Source organism: Salmo salar, chromosome 02 (assembly GCF_965601325.2).
Source record: "Salmo salar chromosome 02, fSalSal1, whole genome shotgun sequence".
Taxonomy (NCBI): Eukaryota; Metazoa; Chordata; class Actinopteri; order Salmoniformes; family Salmonidae; genus Salmo; species Salmo salar.
Window position 1 is genome coordinate 19,514,614 of NC_138292.1, and position 20,431 is coordinate 19,535,044.

The 20,431-nt window shown below is 42.9% G+C and overlaps 2 protein-coding genes across 7 annotated transcripts in view; one reads left to right on the top strand and one right to left on the bottom strand.

The window, feature by feature from the left end:
* Positions 1 to 6,909, bottom strand: part of LOC106590786 (uncharacterized) — a 28,472-nt gene extending 21,563 nt beyond the window's left edge. For 2 of the 5 annotated variants that reach the window (XR_014380207.1, XM_045699017.2), the window contains exons 1-2: positions 6,696 to 6,896; positions 106 to 818 (exon numbers count right to left, since the gene is read on the bottom strand). Coding sequence is in view for 4 of the 5 variants with exons in the window: in XM_045699017.2 (XP_045554973.2) it covers positions 106 to 675 (570 nt within the window). In the remaining variant the exon portion in view is untranslated. Of the gene's footprint in view, positions 1 to 105; positions 819 to 5,577; positions 5,609 to 6,695 lie in introns of all 5 variants that reach the window. The other 3 variants (XM_082960527.1, XM_082960523.1, XM_082960528.1) reach the window with 3 other exon arrangements.
* A 616-nt stretch (positions 6,910 to 7,525) lies between these two features.
* LOC106591640 (small ribosomal subunit protein mS29) lies at positions 7,526 to 18,198 on the top strand. 2 transcript variants are annotated; one of them, XM_045699031.2, is made up of 13 exons: positions 7,526 to 7,669; positions 7,909 to 7,950; positions 11,267 to 11,380; positions 11,469 to 11,570; positions 11,642 to 11,750; positions 13,465 to 13,557; positions 13,647 to 13,777; positions 15,937 to 16,017; positions 16,612 to 16,776; positions 16,997 to 17,056; positions 17,165 to 17,254; positions 17,499 to 17,616; positions 17,713 to 18,198. In XM_045699031.2, the coding sequence occupies exons 1-13, from the start codon at positions 7,643 to 7,645 to the stop codon at positions 17,796 to 17,798; spliced, it is 1,218 nt and encodes a 405-aa protein (XP_045554987.1). In that variant the 5' UTR covers positions 7,526 to 7,642; the 3' UTR covers positions 17,799 to 18,198. The 2 variants fall into 2 exon arrangements, with proteins under 2 accessions (XP_045554987.1, XP_045554992.1); XM_045699036.1 differs by having other exon boundaries at positions 7,536 to 7,683.
* Positions 18,199 to 20,431: the final 2,233 nt, after the last annotated feature.

Consider the following 20,431-nt stretch of genomic DNA (forward strand, 5'->3'; position numbering starts at 1 on the left):
AGCCGGTGTATAAAACAGAACTGAAGTACTAGTCAATGTAATAAACTAGTAGCAAGCGATTAACAAGTCAGGTATTCAGTGAGGTAGTAGTGGTTCTCTTCTTACCTGTTTGGCTGGCGCAGTCTGAGGGTTGGCTGGGCTGGGAGGGGTGGTTGTAGGGGCTGTTGATGATGATGATGATGAAGACGGAGGCGAGGAGGAGTGTATCTTCCTGGTCTGGGTGGTGCTGGGGTCTGACCCCTGGTTCTGCTCTCCGTCCCCCTCCTCCAGAGGGCTGTTCCCCTGCCCACTCCCCCCTCCCTCCTGACTCCCCCTCCCTGCTGCCCCCCTCCCAGGCCTCTGGTACGTCCTGATGGTGGGTTTACACTCGTAGCCCTCCAGGGTCCTGGGGGGTTTCTTGGTGCGTTTGGCCGTTTGGACTCCGATCCTCAGCCTCACATTACCCTCAGTGCAGCTCCTCTCTCTGCCTGGGAATGGGAGCTGTCTCTGCCCTGCAGCACCACAGCGCCCCTCAATGAGCACCTCCAGTACTGCACCACCTGCTTCCTTCTCTATCCTCTTCCTCGTCCCACCGCCTACCTCTTTCTCTGGGTACTGCTGTGGTGGGGCTGTGGGGAGGAGAGGCGGTGAGGATGGTGGAGGTAGATATGGACCCCCCTTCGCTCTCTGGTCCATCAGAGATGTGAGGGGGGAGGGGTGGGGGGTGAGGCACCCAGGGTGGGAGGGAACAGGTATTGTCCAGAGATTAAATATCAAAAAGCTTTCTTGACCCAAATGTCCAGCGCTCTGTCCCTCTCTGTCTGTCAGTCAGGCTTGAACTGAGAAGGATGGAGTGAAAGAGAGAAACAGACAGAGAAAGAGGTCATTTCACTGACACCAGACATTAGTAGCAGCAATACAACAACAACAGGAGAAGTCTCTGTCAGCTTTACTGAAAAACAACAGAATGACAATCCAAATGTAAAGTACTTTACAAGAACGTGAAAACACAGAAACTATACTGCCTCTAAACTATACTGGCACTTCCTATAATGCTTTCAACAGACGACAAAAGACACCAGTTAAATGTCAGCTTACAAGTAGACTATGTCCTGTTCTCCACTGCAGCTGACCACAGCATCACCCAGCCTGGCAACCCGACACTATACTAAACCCTACAACTGGAGTCAGCTCCCTCTCTTTCCTCCGCTCTCTCCGGCCAAAGTCCTGAAGAAAATGCTGCAATACAATTTCCCTAGCCGCGTGTGTATGGTGTGTGTGTGTGTATGTGGTGTGTGTGTGTGTATGGTGTGTGTGTGTGTGTATGGTGTGTGTGTGTGTGTGTGTGTGGTGTGTGTGTGTGTGTGGTGTGTGTGTGTGTGTGTGTGTGTGTGTGTGTGTGTGTGTGTGTGTGTGTGTGTGTGTGTGTGTGTGTGTGTGTGTGTGTGTGTGTGTGTATGTGGTGTGTGTGTGTGTATGGTGTGTGTGTGTGTGTGTGTGTGTGTGTGTGTGGTGTGTGTGTGTGTATGGTGTGTGTGTGTGTGTGTGGTCGTATGAAGCAGATTGCAGTAAAGTCACTCAGGAGATGATTCAGATGATGACCTCACTGATGACCTCACTGAACGGAACCCCAGGGGACCAATCATACTCAGCAGAGCAGCCCTTTCCAAGAATGCCTGCACTTACTGGAAAACTCTCTTCAAATTCTTTAAAAAGGTATCATTCCTTCCTTTCTCCATCTTTCTTTCTTTCTTTCGTTCGTGAAGGGATCACAGATCTAAGGGCTTATGCTCGATACCAACTTCTACTTCTCTCCACACCACAACCCTGCTACCTTTCCCTCCCTCCTCCCTCCTCTCTACTGTACTCTGCCTTTCTCTCTTTTCTCTCCAACCTTCTCTGTTTCATGTCTGTCAGCAACCCTTTGCAACTCTCTCTCTCGGAACAGACCACACAGTAAAACGGTCAACCCAGCACCAGGCACCGTATCCATGTTAATGAAAACCATATTTCCTCCCCCTCTTCTCTTCATTCTTTTTCTCCTCTTCAACCTCAATCCTTCCATTCACGTCCTCCAGAACGTTCCCCTCCTCCCCTCTCAGTAGTGGTGTAACACCAATCCGTAGGAACGGGCAAAACTTATTTTTGGAAACGAGTGTGAATTCCTCCCCCTCTCCTGGTTTCCTCTAAGTCAAGTAAGCTTTTCATTGACCCCTTTGTAAATGGACTTTTAATGTGATGCTATGGCAAGTAACACACCCAACAATAATGTTCCCCTGAACAGCCATACTTTACTCTACTCTCTCTGTCTGTCTCCCTCTCTCTGTCTCCCTCTCTCTGACTCCCTCTCTCTGTCTCCCTCTCTCTGTCTCCCTCTCTCTGTCTCCCTCTCACACATACACACTTGCTCTGTAGTCTATGTGCTGACCAATACACGCCAAAACAAACACCATCTCCTATAACTCTTTCCCTATCATCCCCTCTGTCTCATTCCCCTCTGTCTCATTCCTCTCTCTCTCTCCCTCTCTTCATTTCCTAATAAAACACACCCTGTTGTACATTCTTTACTCTCTATGGAGAGCCTCTTACGAAACAACTCATCTGTCTCTCAACAGTGCCTTGTCCTTCTCCTCTGAAGAGGCTTCCAGTCAGACCATGTTATCATATAGAGCTCAGTATCTCTCAGACTACTGGTCACCTCTACAGTGACCACTACTGTGGCCTGACCCAGATAGACAGACACACACACAGATAGACAGACACACACAGAGAGAGAGAGAGAGAGAGAGAGAGAGAGAGTGTACATATTGTGGAGGTCACAGTGACATGAAGACATGGTGAGATAGAGGACAGTATAGTACAGTATACTACAGTACAATATAGTATAGCCCTGTTTGTCAATACAATGTAAAGTTGGCTAGATTGAGTGACAGGTTGAAATACCTTTCATTTTCAGAATATGGCATTATAGAATAGGCAACATTACGTGTTTAGATAACACAAGTACAAGTGCCATGAGTCAACAAGCAGGCCCACACGTAGCCTACATGTAGATAGACTGAGGAAAGAGGTGTGGCCAATACATACTGGACAGAACAAAAGCTAATGGTATTATTCACTATGACTAAATAGGAATGTTATGAACCTCAGTCCTATAAACAGCCTGTCTGTCTGTTCCAAGGTAGTGTCTGTCGTGCTAACTAACCAGCAGTCAACGATATCGCAACATTAAAAGTAGACTCAGCGATATGATGTAGATGCAGAAAGTAAACAGCATAGTGGGTCAATTTTCGCAACAACTACTGTAATTGAGCATTGGCTCAACTTCTCTGTTTTGATGACCTGGCTACCACGCTGTGAACAGCGTGAAGCGAAGCCCTGCACATGCGCAGATACTGTGTGTGACTGAGTGAGAGTGAAGTCTTGCATCTTGCTCATCTCAATATCTCCGGTGCTGCTCGTGGCAAAGTAATTTCGCTCAGTCTGCCTTTAAGCAGCGGGTCTACAGCTATTGCAGATGTCAGAGTGATGGATAGAGTTGACACTATTATCATTTTGATCCTCTGCACTCAACAAGCAGTGGGTTAAATCATTGTAAGGGCCCTCTCATATCCAACCATCTCCATCAGACTGTCACTGTTATCAGCCATAACTACTAGTACATAAGCATCTCTATGAAAACACACTAGTGACAGATCATCCCATTATACGCTATATATACAAAAGTATGTGGACACCCCTTCAAATGAGGGAATTCGGCTATTTCAGCCACATCCGTTGCTGACAGGTGTATAAAGTTGCGCACACAGCCATGCAATCTCCACAGACAAACATTGTCAGTAGAATGGCCTTACTGAAGAGCTCAGTGACTTTCAACGTGGTACCGTCATAGGATGCCACTTTTCCATCAAGTCAGTTCATCAAATTTCTGCCCTGCTAGAGCTTCCCCGGTCAACTGTAAGTGCTGTTATTGTAAAGTGGAAACATCTAGGAGCAACAACGGCTCAGCCACAAAGTGGTAGGCCACACAAGCTGACAGAATGGGACACCCGAGTGCTGAAGTGTGTAGCACATAAAAATCGTCTGTCCTCAGCTGCAACGCTCACTACCGAGTTCCAAACTGCCTCTGAAATCAACGTCAACACAATAACTGTTTGTCAGGAGCTTCATTAAATGGGTTTCCCTGGCCAACCAGCTCCATATTAATGCCTATGATTTTGGAATGAGATGTTCGACGAGCAGGTGTCCATATACTTTTGGTCATGTAGTGTACATGATAGTGATCGGTTGAGATAGTATTTCAGTATACTAAGTGGTACCGCTACTCCATACAAGCTGATGAGACACACACAGAGAAAAGTTGGTGGTCATACGCACATCCTTAAAAACATAGGTACTGGGCTAATAAAGAACACTACTAAAGAACAAGAAGGCCTGCACACTGTTAAAGCTCCCAATTCACCACTTTATTGACAACGTTTCCATCTGAAACGGATCTTCGTCAGGTCAAATAAACAAACTGAGTGCTCACATCCCAAAATATTCACATTTGACCTCACATGACCATTACGCACACATGGTGACACATGGTGGGTGCAAAAACTATTTGTGTACCTCTAATAATTTGATATCAATGAGATGGGAACATGTAGTAGTTACAGAAAATAATATATATTTACAAAATGGCCAAGGAGACCTGGAAGGCAAGATAAATCAAAGTGATATATTCATGTAACAAATGGTCTGATATCAAACTCTTGGTTCAGACCTTTAGGAGACACACACAAACGATGAATCCAATACAATTCTATTCTCAATAATAGACTATCAGTACCCCCCAGGAGTCTTAACATGTTCGTTACCAATATATCTAAGAGAGCTAATGTTGTGACACACACGCACACTCTCTGCCCTTCTCTTCACAGTTATTACTGTCTGTATCAGGCTCTTGGTCGGTGGGGCGTACATTGTGTACCCTGGTCGCTGCTACACTGGCTGGCTGATCTAGAGCGGAGGGGAGTGATGTCCAGTACCACACTCACTTGTGTGATCTACCCGCGTTCACGGTGTCACTGTCATGTCAACATTACGCACTAGTTTATTTTGCGAATGGCGATGCATCGTGTGAACTATGGTAGCTTGTAGGCATTACGCACAGTGCACACATAACGTAGGTGATGACATGACACGTGCCATTGTTGTTGTTGTCATTCATATAGCCTATTTCATAGAACATCTGCCAATAATACATATAATTGCACAACGAATTTAACCATTAAACTATTACATGTCTGTCAGTTATCACAATTCTCTATGATGATACAGTATTTTTTTGTGTGATGAGTCCATGCCCCTTTCCCCTCCCTCATCTGTCCTCTGTCTACCTTATAATACTTGTGTCAGCAACATTGGCTTAATAAATATTATCACAGTCTGTGAAGGGAAAATTCAACCCTGGTCCCACACCCCCATAATAAATTATATGACAGATGCAATATTGTCGCAACGCTGTGATACAGCACGCTAGCATATACTTACTAACTAACATAACATGATGGTTTGATATGTTACAAAATTAGACATATTCGTGCTACTTACCGAGCGTGCGTGTCCCAGAACTGCGTTTAGCCTACATTAGACAAGATAAGAGAGCTTGGTGATACTGTCCTATCCTCTCGACAACCGTCAACAATCATGCGATGTATTCAGATATTGGTTTGGTTACATAACTAAAGTCGCTAGGCCTACTCCTCCTAGGAATCCCTACGCATAGGCTGGCTGGATACAGAAGAGAACAACATTTGCGCGGCGGTTTTCATAGCGCTGGGTTGAAGACACTACAGTAGCATTCTCCGTAGTAACATGTCTCAACAGCTAGGTGGAGAGCTTGTTACAGTACTGCAGGCGAAGACAAGTAGATTCCGCCGCGGAGTCGATGGTTATGGCCCGGTGCATAATTATAATAATGCTGCAAATTCACCACAACTAATACCAATAATAGATTGTATTTTGAAAATAGCAATCATTTCATACCTTGATTACATTGAGACATGATCACATACAAAAGACATGTCTCTTTTTTAATTTGTGGTATACTTGGGAACATATTTCCTAAATTAAACAAATGTGTAGCTGAATTCCTTGTGATTTTAGTCTTTTTTTTTTTTTTACATAAACAAAATCCTATGTTTTATTTTGTTATAAAAAATGGGGGAGGTGGGGTATCAATCGCGGGCCAGTTTTGTTTAGTTTATTTTGTAACTATTTCTCAGCCAGCCAGGAAAAGGGAAAGTTCGGCTACATTGTTTCCTTCAGACTGATCAGATCGTGCACTGTGCTAGAGGACGGTGAACGCCCCCCGTGAGGCTGCGTCATTCTGTGCCAAAACATTGTTGACAGCTAGGCTTTCTATTCGATTGCATAGTTGCGAGCTTCACTCGTAATAAATGATGAGCACATACGCCAGCAATCTCTTAGCAAAGGCAACTTTCGTGAGAAAATGTAATCAGAAGCTATATGTGCAGTTGGCCGAAATAATAAAATACCTCAACAGTTCAATGTGCATCTAAATGATTTTTAAAAAGTTGCTAAAAACTTATGTTCACAAAATAGCCTAAATTATTTAGAAATACATAATGATATAAAAAAATTATAACAAAATGGCGACGACATATCAAGCCTTGCTTTCTCTTGGCCCTTCTTTCCCAAGCAGTTACCTGTTTGCATATCTGAATTCGTTCCTTGCGCTACCCGGGCACGGTTGAAGTCAGAGCGGACTGAAGCCCATTCACAAAACCGGGGCTTCTGAGCGGAAAGCGCCCGTAGTAGATGCACTGAGTAGAAGGTTACAGCAGTCTCAAACAAGCTGAAAGCAACACACCGCACTCTTTCAGGAGCTCCAAGAGGCGGGAGAGAAGGGAGGGAGAGAAGGGTGATTGATGTGCGCTATGGGAGATGCAGTAGACTGTAAGATTTAGATGCACTATTGTAAAGTGGTTGTTCCACTGGATATTATAAGGTGAATGCACCAATTTGTAAGTCGCTCTGGATAAGAGCGTCTGCTAAATGACTTAAATGTAAATGTAATGATGTAAATGTAAGCCTATACAGCCAAAGCCTACTGTTTTTTTTTTTGTTGTTAAGAAATTGTATTTCATTAAAAAAATTATCTCTATCGAACATTATTGTGGTTGAATGTCAAATACTAGGCCTAAGGCTATAATTATATAACAAACGAAAACAATATATTTTTTGGTTTCATTCCCGCATACTCCACTTTGAAATGTATGGGACCATCTTGCATAGAATCACCCTGAGAATGTTTATACAGTTTTTCCTCATCCTGTCATAACCATTGGAAACCTATAGGCCTAAATCCTAGGTCCATTGACTTAAATCTATTTTAGGCCAACAAACAGTTATTATGTGGACGTTATATATATATAAATCAGACTGGTTCTAAATAAGACCACCTAGCTCTAAAAAAAAACTGTGGATGACATCTGGATTTGCGGAAACGATGCGCATATTTCAGCTCTCTACGTAACATCCTTCGTCTACAAACCAAAATGGCGACCGCCACAGATTTAGCACCGTGACAGTTCGACCGAAATTGTGCAACTCTTCAGTGTTTTCAAAATAGACCTGAACCGTCTAAAACTACATGACCTTGCCTGTTTGGATTTTAATTGTATGAATTAATTGGTAAATTGTTGTTGTGTACATACAGTTGTTGTAGTCTTGCTGCAGTGTACTGTAAAACAAGGATGCATGTTAGTGTCTTGCTAGCAGATATTGAGCTGAGATTACATTGCTAGTCCTAAAAACATAGTCATTATTTTACAGTGAAGGTCGCCCCTGCAATAGTACAGATGGTACCAGTGTAACTGTGTAAACTGACCTGGGTTTATGTACTTATTCATGTTCCAGACCATGGCCCTTCGCAGACTATCCTTCAGATTACGACAAACGGTGAGTCCATGGTGCAAGATCCCATGAAATTCATTGCTTTATTTATTTTATTTAACTAGGCAAGTCAGTTAAGAACAAATTCTTATTTACAATGACGGCCTACCAAAAGGCAAAAAGGCCTCCTGCGGGGACGGGAGCTGGGATAAAAAAAAAGAAATATATAGGACAAAACACACATCACGACAAGAGAGACAACACCACACTACACAAAGAGAGACCTAAGAAAACAACATAGCAAGGCAGCAACACATGATAACACAGCATCGTAGCAGCACAAAACATGGTACAAACATTTTTGGGCACAGACAACAGCACAATTTGGCAAGAAGGTAGAGACAACAATACATCACACAAAGCAGCCACAACTGTCGGTAAGTGTCTATGATTGAGTATTAGAATGAAGAGAGCTTGAGGCTTGCACTAATACTATAGTCCCTTATACCTAATTATGTGCTGACTCAACTCTCATTTCCATTACACATAAGTGTTTAGTTAAGAGCCCCAACGCTCGGTCTGAACATTAACATGCATCGCTTCCTTATCTTTCATATCAGCGAGAAACAATAAAAAAAATATATACAGTACCAGTAAAAAGATTGGACACACCTACTCATTCCAGGGTTTTTCTTTATTTTTACTATTTTCGAAATTGTAGAATAATAGTGAAGACATCAAAACAATGAAAAGCTCAAAGCTCTGCACACTTGCCATTCTCTCAACCAGCTTCATGACATAGTCACCTGGAATGCATTTCAATTGAGAGGTGTACCTTGGTAAACGTTTATTTGTGGAATTTCTTTCCTTAATGCATTTGAGCCAATCAGTTGTGTTGTGACAAGGCAGGAGTGGTATACTGAAGATAACCCTATTTGGTAAAAGACCATGTCGAATTGCTGCAAAGAAGCCACTACTAAAGGACACCAATAAGAAGAAGAGACTTGATTGGGCCAAGAAACACAAGCAATGGACATTACACTGGTAGAAATCTGTCCTTTTGGTCTGATGAATCCAAATTTGAGATGTTTGGTTCCATCCGCCATGTCTTTGTGAGATGCAGAGGAGGCCCACCTCACCGCTGCCCTCACCGGCCCACCTCAGCCACGCTCAAGGTCCTAAACGATATCATAACCGCCATCCATAAGAGACAATACTGTGCAGCTGTATTCATCGACCTGGCCAAGGCTTTCGACTCTGTCAATCACCACATTCTAATCGGCAGACTTAACACCCTTGGTTTCTCAAATGACTGCCTCGTCTGTTTCACCAACTACTTCTCAGACAGAGTTCAGTGTGTCAAATCGGAGGGCTGTTGTCCGAAACTCTGGCAGTCTCTATGGGGGTGCCACAGGGTTCAGTTCTCGGGCCGACTCTTTTCTCTGTATACATCAATGATGTCGCTCTTGCTGCTGGTGATTCTCTGATCTACCTCTACGCAGACGACACCATTTTGTATACTTCTGGCCCTTCTTTGGACACTGTTAACTAACCTTCAGACAAGCTTCAATGCCGTACAACTCTCCTTCCGTGGCCTCCAACTGCTCTTAAATGCAAGTAAAACTAAATGCATGCTCTTCAACCGATCGCTGCCCACACCGGCCCGCCCGTCCATCATCACTACTTTGGACGGTTCTGACTTAGAATATGTGGACAACTACACATACCTAGGAGTCTGGTTAGACTGTTAACTCTCCTTCGACTCACATTAAGCATCTCCAATCCAAAATTAAATCTAGAATCGGCTTCCTATTTCGCAACAAAGCATCCTTCACTCATGCTGCCAAACCCCCTAGTAAAACTGACTATCCTGCCCATCCTTGACTTCGGCAATGTCATTTACAAATTAGCCTCCAACACTTTACTCAGCAAATTGGATGCAGTCTATCACAGTGCCATCCGTTTTGTCACCAAAGCCCCATATACTACCCACCACTGGGACTTGAATGCTCTTGTTGGCTTGCCCTCGCCTCATATTCGTCATCAAACCCACTGGCTCCAAGGTCATCTATAAGTCTTTGCTAGGTAAAGCTCCGCCTTATCTCAGCTCACTGGTCACCATAGCAGCACCCACCCGTAGCACGCGCTCCAGCAGGTATATGTCAATGGTCACCCCCAAAGCTAATTCCTCCTTTGGCCACCTTTCCTTCCAGTTTTCTGCTGCCAATGACTGGAACGAACTGCAAAAATCACTGAAGCTGGAGACCCATATCTCCCTCACTATCTTTAAGCACCAGCTATCAGAGCAGATCACTGCACCTGTACATAGCCCATCTGTAATAGCCCATCCAACTACCTCATCCCCATACTGTTATTTATTTTATTTATTTTGCTCCTTTGCACCCCAGTATGTCTACTTGCACACTCATTTTCTGCACATCTCACTCCAGTGTTTAATTGCTATATTGTAATTATTTCGCCACTATAGCCTATTTATTGCCTTACCTCCCTTATCCTACCTCATTTGCACACACTGTGTATATATACTTGACTGCATGTTTGTTTATTCCATGTGTAACTCTGTTGTTTTGTGTTGCACTGCTTGGCTTTATCTTGGCCAGGTCGCAGTTGTGAATGAGAACTTCTTCTCAACTAGCCTAACTGGTTAAATAAAGGTGAAATTAAAATTTAAAAAACAATATACAGTGGTGGAGGCTGCTGAGGGGAGGACGGCTCATAATAATGACTGGAAAGGAGCTAATGGAATGGCATCAAACACCTAGAAACCATGTTTTATTTATTTGATACCATTCCACTTATTCCGCTCCAGCCATTACCACGAGCCTGTCCTCCCCAATTAAGGTGCCACCATCCTCCTGTGGTGTACAGTATGTGTGTATTTTGCATTTGTTAAATTATTTTGATGTGATATAAAAGTAAAGGGCCTTATTTTTCTAGTATCGCATTTGAGAATCGATTGGCGTTTAGAAGTTTTGGCTGCCAGAGCCAGTCTACCTCTGAAAATAACATAAGGTCCTTGGACCTTAAGGAGTAACGGCGACGTTAGGCTCCTTAAGAGTACATCTTGAGCTAGTGCTAGCTATGAATATTTATTAACATTTAAGATGCGTTGGGATGTCAGTTTCCATGTGATCAATGCATATAAAAAGTCAGTACGATACAAATACAGTACATGTCTTTCTGGAGATGTGCTGGTACTAGTAGAAATGTGTTTTGTGCTTCACCACTGTACTGTAGTTCATTTTAACGGTCCTAAATTCTAGAACACTGCTGTGCTTAGGCGTACACGTTTTGGACTATGATAGACGCTCAACACCTCCACCTGCATCTTACCTGTGGAATGTGATGATGTCACGGACAGGTAGTGCCGGTGCGGCCGCTCCATGGCAGTGGGTGTGGCCAGCAGCTGGAGGCGGTTGGCATGGAGACGAGACCGGAGACATTTTCCATCTTCAGAACACAGGAGAACGACCCGGTAGGTGGAAGAATCAATCACACTTTATTCTGTAGCATGTGGTAATAAGTGTGGAGGGTACTGATATTTCATCTCCCTCTGTCCCCAGGCCTGTCAGTCAGAACAGCACCTAGGGCAGTACTACACTGTGCCCCCCTCCCACTTCCACACTGTCTTCCCCCACGGCCTGCCGCCACGATACCAACAACAGGTATTGTGTGTGTGTGTGTGTGTGTGTGTGTGTGTATTACAGTATGACTGACGGTCTGTACCCGTGTCCAGGTGAAGACGTTTAACGAGGGCTGTGTGATGGTGAGGCAGCCAGCTCTGGAGCTGATATCTCACCTGAAGAGAGCCGACTACAGCAAGCCCACCCTGCGCTACCTACTCTGTATCCTACCCTACCTAATACACCTGATCACACCTCAATATACCTTTATACATTTAATATACAGTCGTGGCTAACATTTTTGAGAATGACACAGATATTAATTTCCACAAAGTTTGCTGCTTCAGTGTCTTTAGATATTTTTGTCAGATGTTACTATGGAATACTGAAGTATAATTACAAGCATTTCATAAGTGTCAAAGGCTTTTATTGACAATTACATGAAGTTGATGCAAAGAGTCACCTCTTCTTTTTCAAGACCTCTGCAATCCGCCCTGGCATGCTGTCAATTAACTTCTGGGCCACATCCTGACAGATGGCAGCCCATTCTTGCATAATCAATGCTTGGAGTTTGTCAGAATTTGTGGGTTTTGGTTTGTCCACCTCCCTCTTGAGGATTGACCACAAGTTCTCAATGGGATTAAGGTCTGGGGAGTTTCCTGGCCATGGACCCAAAATGTCAATGTTTTGTTCCCCGAGCCACTTAGTTATCACTTTTGCCTTATGGCAAGGTGCTCCATCATGCTGGAAAAGGCATTGTTCGTCACAAAACTGTTCCTGGATGTTTGGGAGAAGTTGCCCTCTGAGGATGTGTTAGTACCATTCTTTATTCATGGCTGTGTTCTTAGGCAAAATTGTGAGTGAGCCCACTCCCTTGGCTGAGAAGCAACCCCACACATGAATGGTCTCAGGATGCTTTACTGTTGGCATGACACAGGTCTGATGGTAGCGCTCACCTTGTCTTTTCCGGACAAGCTTTTTTCCCGGATGCAATCGGAAAGGGGATTCATCAGAGAAAATGACTTTACCCCAGTCCTCAGCAGTCCAATCCCAGTACCTTTTGCAGAATATCAGTCTGTCCATGATGTTTTTTTCTGGAGAGAAGTGGCTTCTTTGCTGCCCTTCTTGACACCAGGCCATCCTCCAAAAGTCTTTGCCTCACTGTGCGTGCAGATGCACTCACACCTGCCTGCTGCAATTCCTGAGCAAGCTCTGTACTGGTGGTGCCCCGATCCCGCAGCTGAATCAACTTTAGGAGACGGTCCTGGCGCTTGCTTGACTTTCTTGGGCGCCCAGAAGCCTTCTTCACAACAATTGAACCGCTCTCCTTGAAATTCTTGATGATCCGATAAATGGTTGATTTAGGTGCAATCTTACTGGCAGCAATATCCTTGCCTGTGAAGTCCTTTTTGTGCAGCTCAGTTGGTAGAGCATGGTGTTTGTAACACCAGGGTTGTGGGTTTGATTCCCACGGGGGGCCAGCACACGAAAAAAAAGGTATGAAATGTATGCATTCACTACTGTAAGTCGCTCTGGTTAAGAGCGTCTGCTAAATGACTAAAATATAATAAAAAAATATATATAAAAAATATGACGGCACGTGTGTTAACGAGAGAATCACTGACATGATGTCAGCTGGTCCTTTTGTGGCAGGGCTGAAATGCAGTGGAAATGTTTTTTGGGGGATTGAGTTCATTTCCATGGCAAAGAGGGATTTTGCAATTAATTGCAATTCATCTGATCACTCTTCATAACATTCTGGAGTATGTGCAAATTGCCATCATACAAACTGAGGCAGCAAACTTTGTGGAAATTAATATTTGTGTCATTCTCAAAACTTTTGGCCACGACTGTACACACAGTCATCCCCGTACCGCTCTATGACCAGTGTTGTCTACCTGTATTGTGTTGGTGTTGACCTTGACTGGTTGTGTAGATGGTGTGAAGGGCAGTGGGAAGACCATGTCTCTCTGTCATACTGTCCACTACTGCTCCACACAGGGATGGCTAGTACTACACATACCAGATGGTAACACACATACACCCCAACATGGCATACACACACACACAAAATAATGATGATGATAATAATGATTGTGATAATAATCTCCTCTATAGCCCACCTGTGGGTGAAGAACTGTAAGGAGCTGTTGCCCTCCTCCTACCACACCTCCCGCTTTGACCAGCCAATACAGGCCTCCAACTGGCTACGCAACTTCAGAACCACCAATGAACACTTCCTCTCCAAGGTAGCTCCTCCTCCTCAGATAGATAGTGGGCGCCAGGTACAGTGCCAGTCAAAAGTTTGGGCACACAGTGTACAAAGCTGTCATCAAGGCAAAGGGTGGCTATTTTGAATACTGTAATTTCCGGACTATTAAGCGCACCTGAATATAAGCCGCACGCACCGAATTATTATTATTTTTTATTATTTTGAACATAAATAAGCCGCACATGTCTATAAGCCGCAGGTGCCTACCGGTACATTGAAACAAATTAACTTTACACAGGCTTTAACGAAACACGGCTTGTAACAAAAAATAAAAAATTAGCAGTAAGCTTTAGTTGTCTTTTTGCACTGAGTCAATTCCTCACGCTGCTGTTTCCAACGTCTTATCATCGACTCATTAAGACCAAGCTCCCGTGCAGCAGCTCTATTTCCTTTTCCAACAGCCAGATCAATTGCCTTCAACTTGAAAGCTGCATCATATGCATTTCTCCGTGTCTTTGCCATGATGAGGGTGACAAAATGACTACCGTAATCAGAATGATGGGAAGTTTGAGAGCGCTCGATTTAATCTAAACAGTAAACAAAAAAGTTGTTTGACCTTAACCCGTTCAACAATTTCATTGGTCAAATCAAAGCTTCATGCCGCCAAAAAACTGAGCACGTCACAGAATGTGTTTTTTTTGGAAATTGAAAGCGGGAAAAATCCATATATTAGCCGCGTCATTGTTTAAGCCGCGAGGTTCAAAGCCTGGGAAAAAAGTTGCGGCTTATAGTCCCAAATTTACGGTAATCAAAAATATTTTCTGATTTGTTTAACACTTTTTGGGTTACTACATGATTCCATATGTTATTACATAGTTTTGATGTCTTCACTATTATTCTACAATGTGGAAAATAGTAATAAAAAAAACAACCCTGGAATAAGTAGGTGTGTCCAAACCTTTGACTGGCACTGTACGTGTTGCCTGTAGGAACAAATCTAGGATCAGTTTACCATCCCCTAATCCTAACATTAGAAATAAGATACAGTGCCTTTAGAAAGTATTCACACACCTTGACTTTTTCCAGGTTTTGTTGTTACAAAGCAGGATTAAAATTGATTTAATTGTTGTTTTTTTGTCGACCATCTACACAAGTTTTCAAAGTGGAAGAAACATTAAAAAAATTTAATTCATGGAAAATAAAACTAATATTTTGATTTGAGTTAATACATGTCAATCACCTTTTAGTAGCAATTACAGCTGTGAGTCTTTCTGGGTAAGTCTCTGAGAGCTTTGCACACCTGGATTGTACAATATTTGCCTATTCTTTTTTTATTTTTTATTGTGAAGTTGGTTGTTGATCATTGCTAGACAGCCATTTTCAACTATTGCCATAGATTTTCAAGCTGATTGTAAGTCAACACTATAACTAGGCCACTCAGGAAAATTCAATATCATCTTGGTAAGCAATTCCAGTGTATATTTGGCTTTGTTTGTTTCCCAGTGTCTGTTTCTTTTTATCCTAAAAAACTCCAGAGGTGTTGCCGATGACAAGCATACCCATAACATGATGCAGCCACCACCATTCTTGAAGATATGACATGATACTCAGTGATATTCAGGACAAAAAGTTAATTTCATGCCACATTTTATTCAGTATTACTTTAGTGCCTTATTGCAAACAGGATGGCTTCCTTCTTTTCACTCTATCAATTATGTTAGTATTGTGAAATAACTACAATGTTGATCCATCCTCCGTTATCTCCTATCACAGCCTTTAAACTCAAACTTTTTAAAATCACGTTTCGCCTCATGGTGAAATCTCTGAGCGGTTCCTGCCTCTCCGGAAACTACGTTAGGATTGCCGCCTGTATCACTGTGGCGAAGTGGGTTTAATTTTACACTTTGGATGGTGCATCAATAATAGCTCCACCATACTCAAAGGAATATTCAATGTCTGTTTTATTTGTATTTTTCCAAACCACCAATAGGTGTCCTTTGTGAACCGTAGGAAAAGCTCCCTTGCCTTTGGTTGAATCTGTGCTTGAAATTCATTGCTTGACTTAGGAACCTTACTGATAATTGTGTGTGTGTGGTACAGAGATGTCATTTTAAATACTATTGCATACAGTTGTTTAGCATATTTTTACTCCTTGAGGCATCCTGTATTTGTCACTGTCTCCCCTTGTTGTTTTAGATCAAGTTGAGGCAGCGGTACGTGTGGACTAAGAGAGAGAGCACTGAGGAGGGACGGCCATTAGGGGAGCTGGTGGACATGGTGAGTCCAGCGTCAACGTGCCCTTTATTAAGGCGTCAGCATCCTTTAGTTTGGCCGAACTTGGCTAGGCGAACCGAACGAGTGTGCTCGCATGCTCCCTTGAAAGACCTTCACTTCAAAAATGAGAAAGCGTTAATAGTGCTGTTTGTCCATTTGAGGTGCCGTAGTCAGAATTAATCTAAAATAACTTAAATCTGTTATGAAGTTTTTGCCAAGGAGATCTTAGTCGTGCAATTTTATATCTAACTAAGATGTATGGTGCAGTATTTTTCAATGAAAAAATGTGCATGAAAACAAGTAATCTCTTGTTGAATGACAACAAAGACTTTATTGCAGAATCCCTACTGTTGACCAATCACCAACGAAGGGGCGTAGACTTCAGCTACCGACTTCGGCTTGCCTCCAGAAACAAATGAACACAAACATCACAATGTCGTCGTAATATATGCACAAACTGTTCCGACCTGTTTTGGCTGGGAATCATGTGAACGCCTTGCGTCTGGGCTCCAGTTCTGCAACATAACTGGTTCAGTGCACTTCTCTTGAGAATCTCATACCACGTATCATTGTTAAACTGTGTTTTTTTCACCCCAGGGAGTGTCTCGTGTGAAGAGCAGCAGTGATGTGGTGGGGGCAGTTCTAAAGGAGCTGAGGCTACAGGCTGGGGGGACAGAGGGGGGCTTCAGGCTGGCTGTGGCTGTTGATGGAGTCAACGGTCTCTGGGGAAGGACCACGCTCAAGAAGGAGGATAAGAGCCCTGTACTTATACACCTATACATTCATTCACCTCTCACTGTGGATCTATAAAAAATACATGTTGATTTATATTGCTTCCATTTTTGTATCTTTGTAATTTCTGTGTAAAGATTGCTTACTTGACTGACCTGTCTCTCTCTCCCCTCCATTTCATCCTCTTTTCCTGTCACTTTTCCCTTCTCTCTCTACTTTTTCTGTGTCTCTCTCTTCTCCTGTCTGTCAGGTGGCTCCAGAGGAGTTGACGTTGGTTCATAACTTGAGGAAGATGATCAACAATGACTGGGTGAGAACTGCATGGAGTTGTTATCCTCTATGTCTAATAGACATAAGAAAATTACATGATTGTTATTTACACCACCACCCCTATCTCTCCCTCTCTTTCTCTCCTCAGTGTGGAGGGGCGGTCATCGCCACTCTGTCTCAGACAGGGTCGCTCTACGCTCCAAGCTCTGCCTACCTGCCCCAGGAGCTGCTGGGAGAGGTCAGGGGTTATGATTACATCCTGGTTAATGTTGTTGTATGTCCAGTCCAAAAACGACCTCTAACCCTTGGTGTCTATTGATCTGGGCTAACAAGGGCTAAGGGGAGGATGTAGAGGTTTTTGCACAAGACCCTTCTGACGTGTTTACATGCATCATGTTTCATGTTATTGTATGACCAGTCAAATAGAAACAGAAGTTCACCTATAAAAAATTCTATCCTCATCCTCTTTGTTCCTCCTACAGGAGGGCTTTGACAGCATGGACCCGTTTGTCCCAGTACCAGTCTCCCTCTACAGTGAGAAGGAGTTTGAGAGCAGTTACCTCTACTACCTGGACCGCCACTGGCTACAACACCCACACAGTAAGAGATAGTCACTTTCACCACTGGCACTGTTTGTGATGGTTTAGACTATGACATGTTGAACTGATTTCTGGGAGATTTCTGTCTCTCCATCAGGTCAGACAGAGGAAGGGAAGAAAGAACTGATCTTCCTCAGCAACAAAAACCCTTCTGTACTGGAGAGACTGTGTGCCTTCCTGTAACATCACACATGGACCCACTCCCTCCCACTCACACACACCCATAATCATGGACAAACCATAGAGATAGATAGAGGACTCATCTTTATATCTGTGCCTTTACAGCGTCTGTGACAGCATGGGCAGCCCCATTGAGGCTACAACCCATAGGAATCCCCACTCAGTTGACTACTTTGACTACTTTAAAATGGCGGAAGCATGGTGGAAGCCCTCAATGGTGCTGCCGACGCACTATCAAGGCCACTAGCGGCCTCTATCATTCTCTATGGGACAAACACCAATACAGACTCACGCATAACTGCAATGTTATAATCCATGTATATGTGTGTATCCCTCCATAAATTATTCTGGTGTGATGCATGATAGTGTATGTCTTTTTCATAATAAAAATGTACATGAAAAACAGATCTCATGTTCTCTTATATGAGCCGATAAAGTTAGTAGTGATGTTTGTCTTTTGAATATAGAGAGTATCTGACACAATGCGCAGAATTACAACACAAACCACTACTTTAAAAGTCAATACATTTTTATTTGACCAAATCAAAGGGTTAAAAAGCCTCAAGGCTTTTGAATATGCATTTTAGTGGTATAGACAGGTATGGTAAAGTGAAGATGTTACTCTGCCTCATTACTAGTGTCCTCACGAGAGCACCAGACCACATTTCTGGGACTGGAACACCTGGGCACCCTTGTCAGTGAGGGTGAGTTGACCGCTTTGTGCATTGATGGGTGGCCTGTGGGATGGCCCTGTGTGGTGTAGATCAGGGTTTCCCAAACTCAGTCCTGGGGCCCCCCTGGGTGCACGTTTAGTTTTTTTGCCCTGGCACTACACAACTGACTCAGCAGGACTGAGTTTGGGAAACCCTGGTGTAGATGACCAGGTTCCCATCCTGTTGGAGGATGAGCTCATGATCATCTGTGTTCAGAGTTTGATTCCCAGAGAACCTGACTCCAACTATAGAGCACAAAGTTGCCATTGGCCTGCAAATATAAAATGAATTAGCGTAAAAGGATGCCTCTGTTCTGTACTGCTGTGTGCATTCCCTTGATCCACTTATAAATTATTATTATTAAGTTAGAGGGTGATAACATTTCCTAAATTACATTTTTTTCATATTAGCGTAGTGTACGCCAAAACCCACTGGTGTACGTCAGCAAAATATACAGTGCCAAAAGAAAGTCTACACCCCCTTGAACTTTTTTTCACATTTTGCTAAGAATGGGTTACATTTGTTTTTTTCCTACAGATCTACACAACCTAATCCACATTTTAAAAGTGAAAAAGTTATAGAAAATGTTCCAATAAATAAATTTCATAATTTGATAGGTAACCACCCCCTCCTCAGGGTAGTACTTGGCAGAAGCACCTTTGGCAGCCATTACATCTGTAAATAATTGGTGGATCCTTACCACCAATTTTGCACAACTCTTAGGGTAACACAGTATATCCATCGATTTAGTCAAAATTACTCAGGCTTAGTGCATTGTTGGTTGGGGATTATTGATGCGAAGTGATATTTAAACCTTGTCACCTCTTGGCAATCTATTCTGGTGTGTCTTTGGAATTAAAATGTGTGCAATTGTCTAGCTGAAAAAGAAAACTATCCCAGGGTCAGGTTTTCCAAAGACTAACTTTTTACCTGGGCTTTGTTCCTTTCATATTTCTTTTGATCCTGACAAACTCCCCAATCCCTACCAATGACAAGCATACCCATAACATGATGCTGCCACCACAATACTTGAAAATAGAAAAGGGTTTCACTCTGTGTTGTATTGGATTTGACCCAACCCTGTAGGTTTTTAATTTATACCTAAAAGTTAATTTATTTGCTGTGCTGTCTTGCAGTATTACTTAACCGACAAATTCATCCCGTGGGCCGCCAGTTGGGGAACCCTGCTGTAGGCTATGTTTTGGATCTCCGTTCATCTTTGGTTTACTGCGTTTATTTACTGTTAATATAACTAGCCTAAATATAGATTGTCATGCCTTTATTCATCTGATATTTTGTTTACTACTCCTACTAGTTGGTACCACTGTTTCTTTGTTTTGTTCTGTTCGCAGTTTTCGGTATTCTAAGCCAAACTGCTATTCAGTATTTTTGTTTGCATGCATGAATAACTAGGCTACAACTTTCAGCATTTAGTTTGCATTATTTTTGGTAAAACAGCTGTGTGTACGACTGCATTCACATAGGCTGTTTGTAATAGGTGAATTGCCCTATCGATCTTTTAGGTAATATTCATTACCAAAACAGCCTAGCTGTAGGGCGTCCATTGTGCTAATACAGCGCATCACAGATTTCAAAAGCATTTCAATGATCTCGGAGTCTCGGCATTTGAACTTTATGTGTATTGTGGTATAGCGTGATTATACAGTATAATCAGAATTCAATATAATTCCAATGCAAAACCCCCCCAAATGTTTTGCCCCATCGCCGATTTCAACTGCCCCCCTTAGTCACTTTATCCTGGCTCCGGGTCAGATAATATCTTAAGCAATATAATGTGTTTTTAAGTTTTAGTTTGAACATTCTGAAAGTTCTGTTGCAGGGATTTCAGTTAAGAATGTTGAAGCCTGCAATCTGCCATTAAAATGAATGGGGATACAACAAGCTTTATAGTTTATAAAGTAT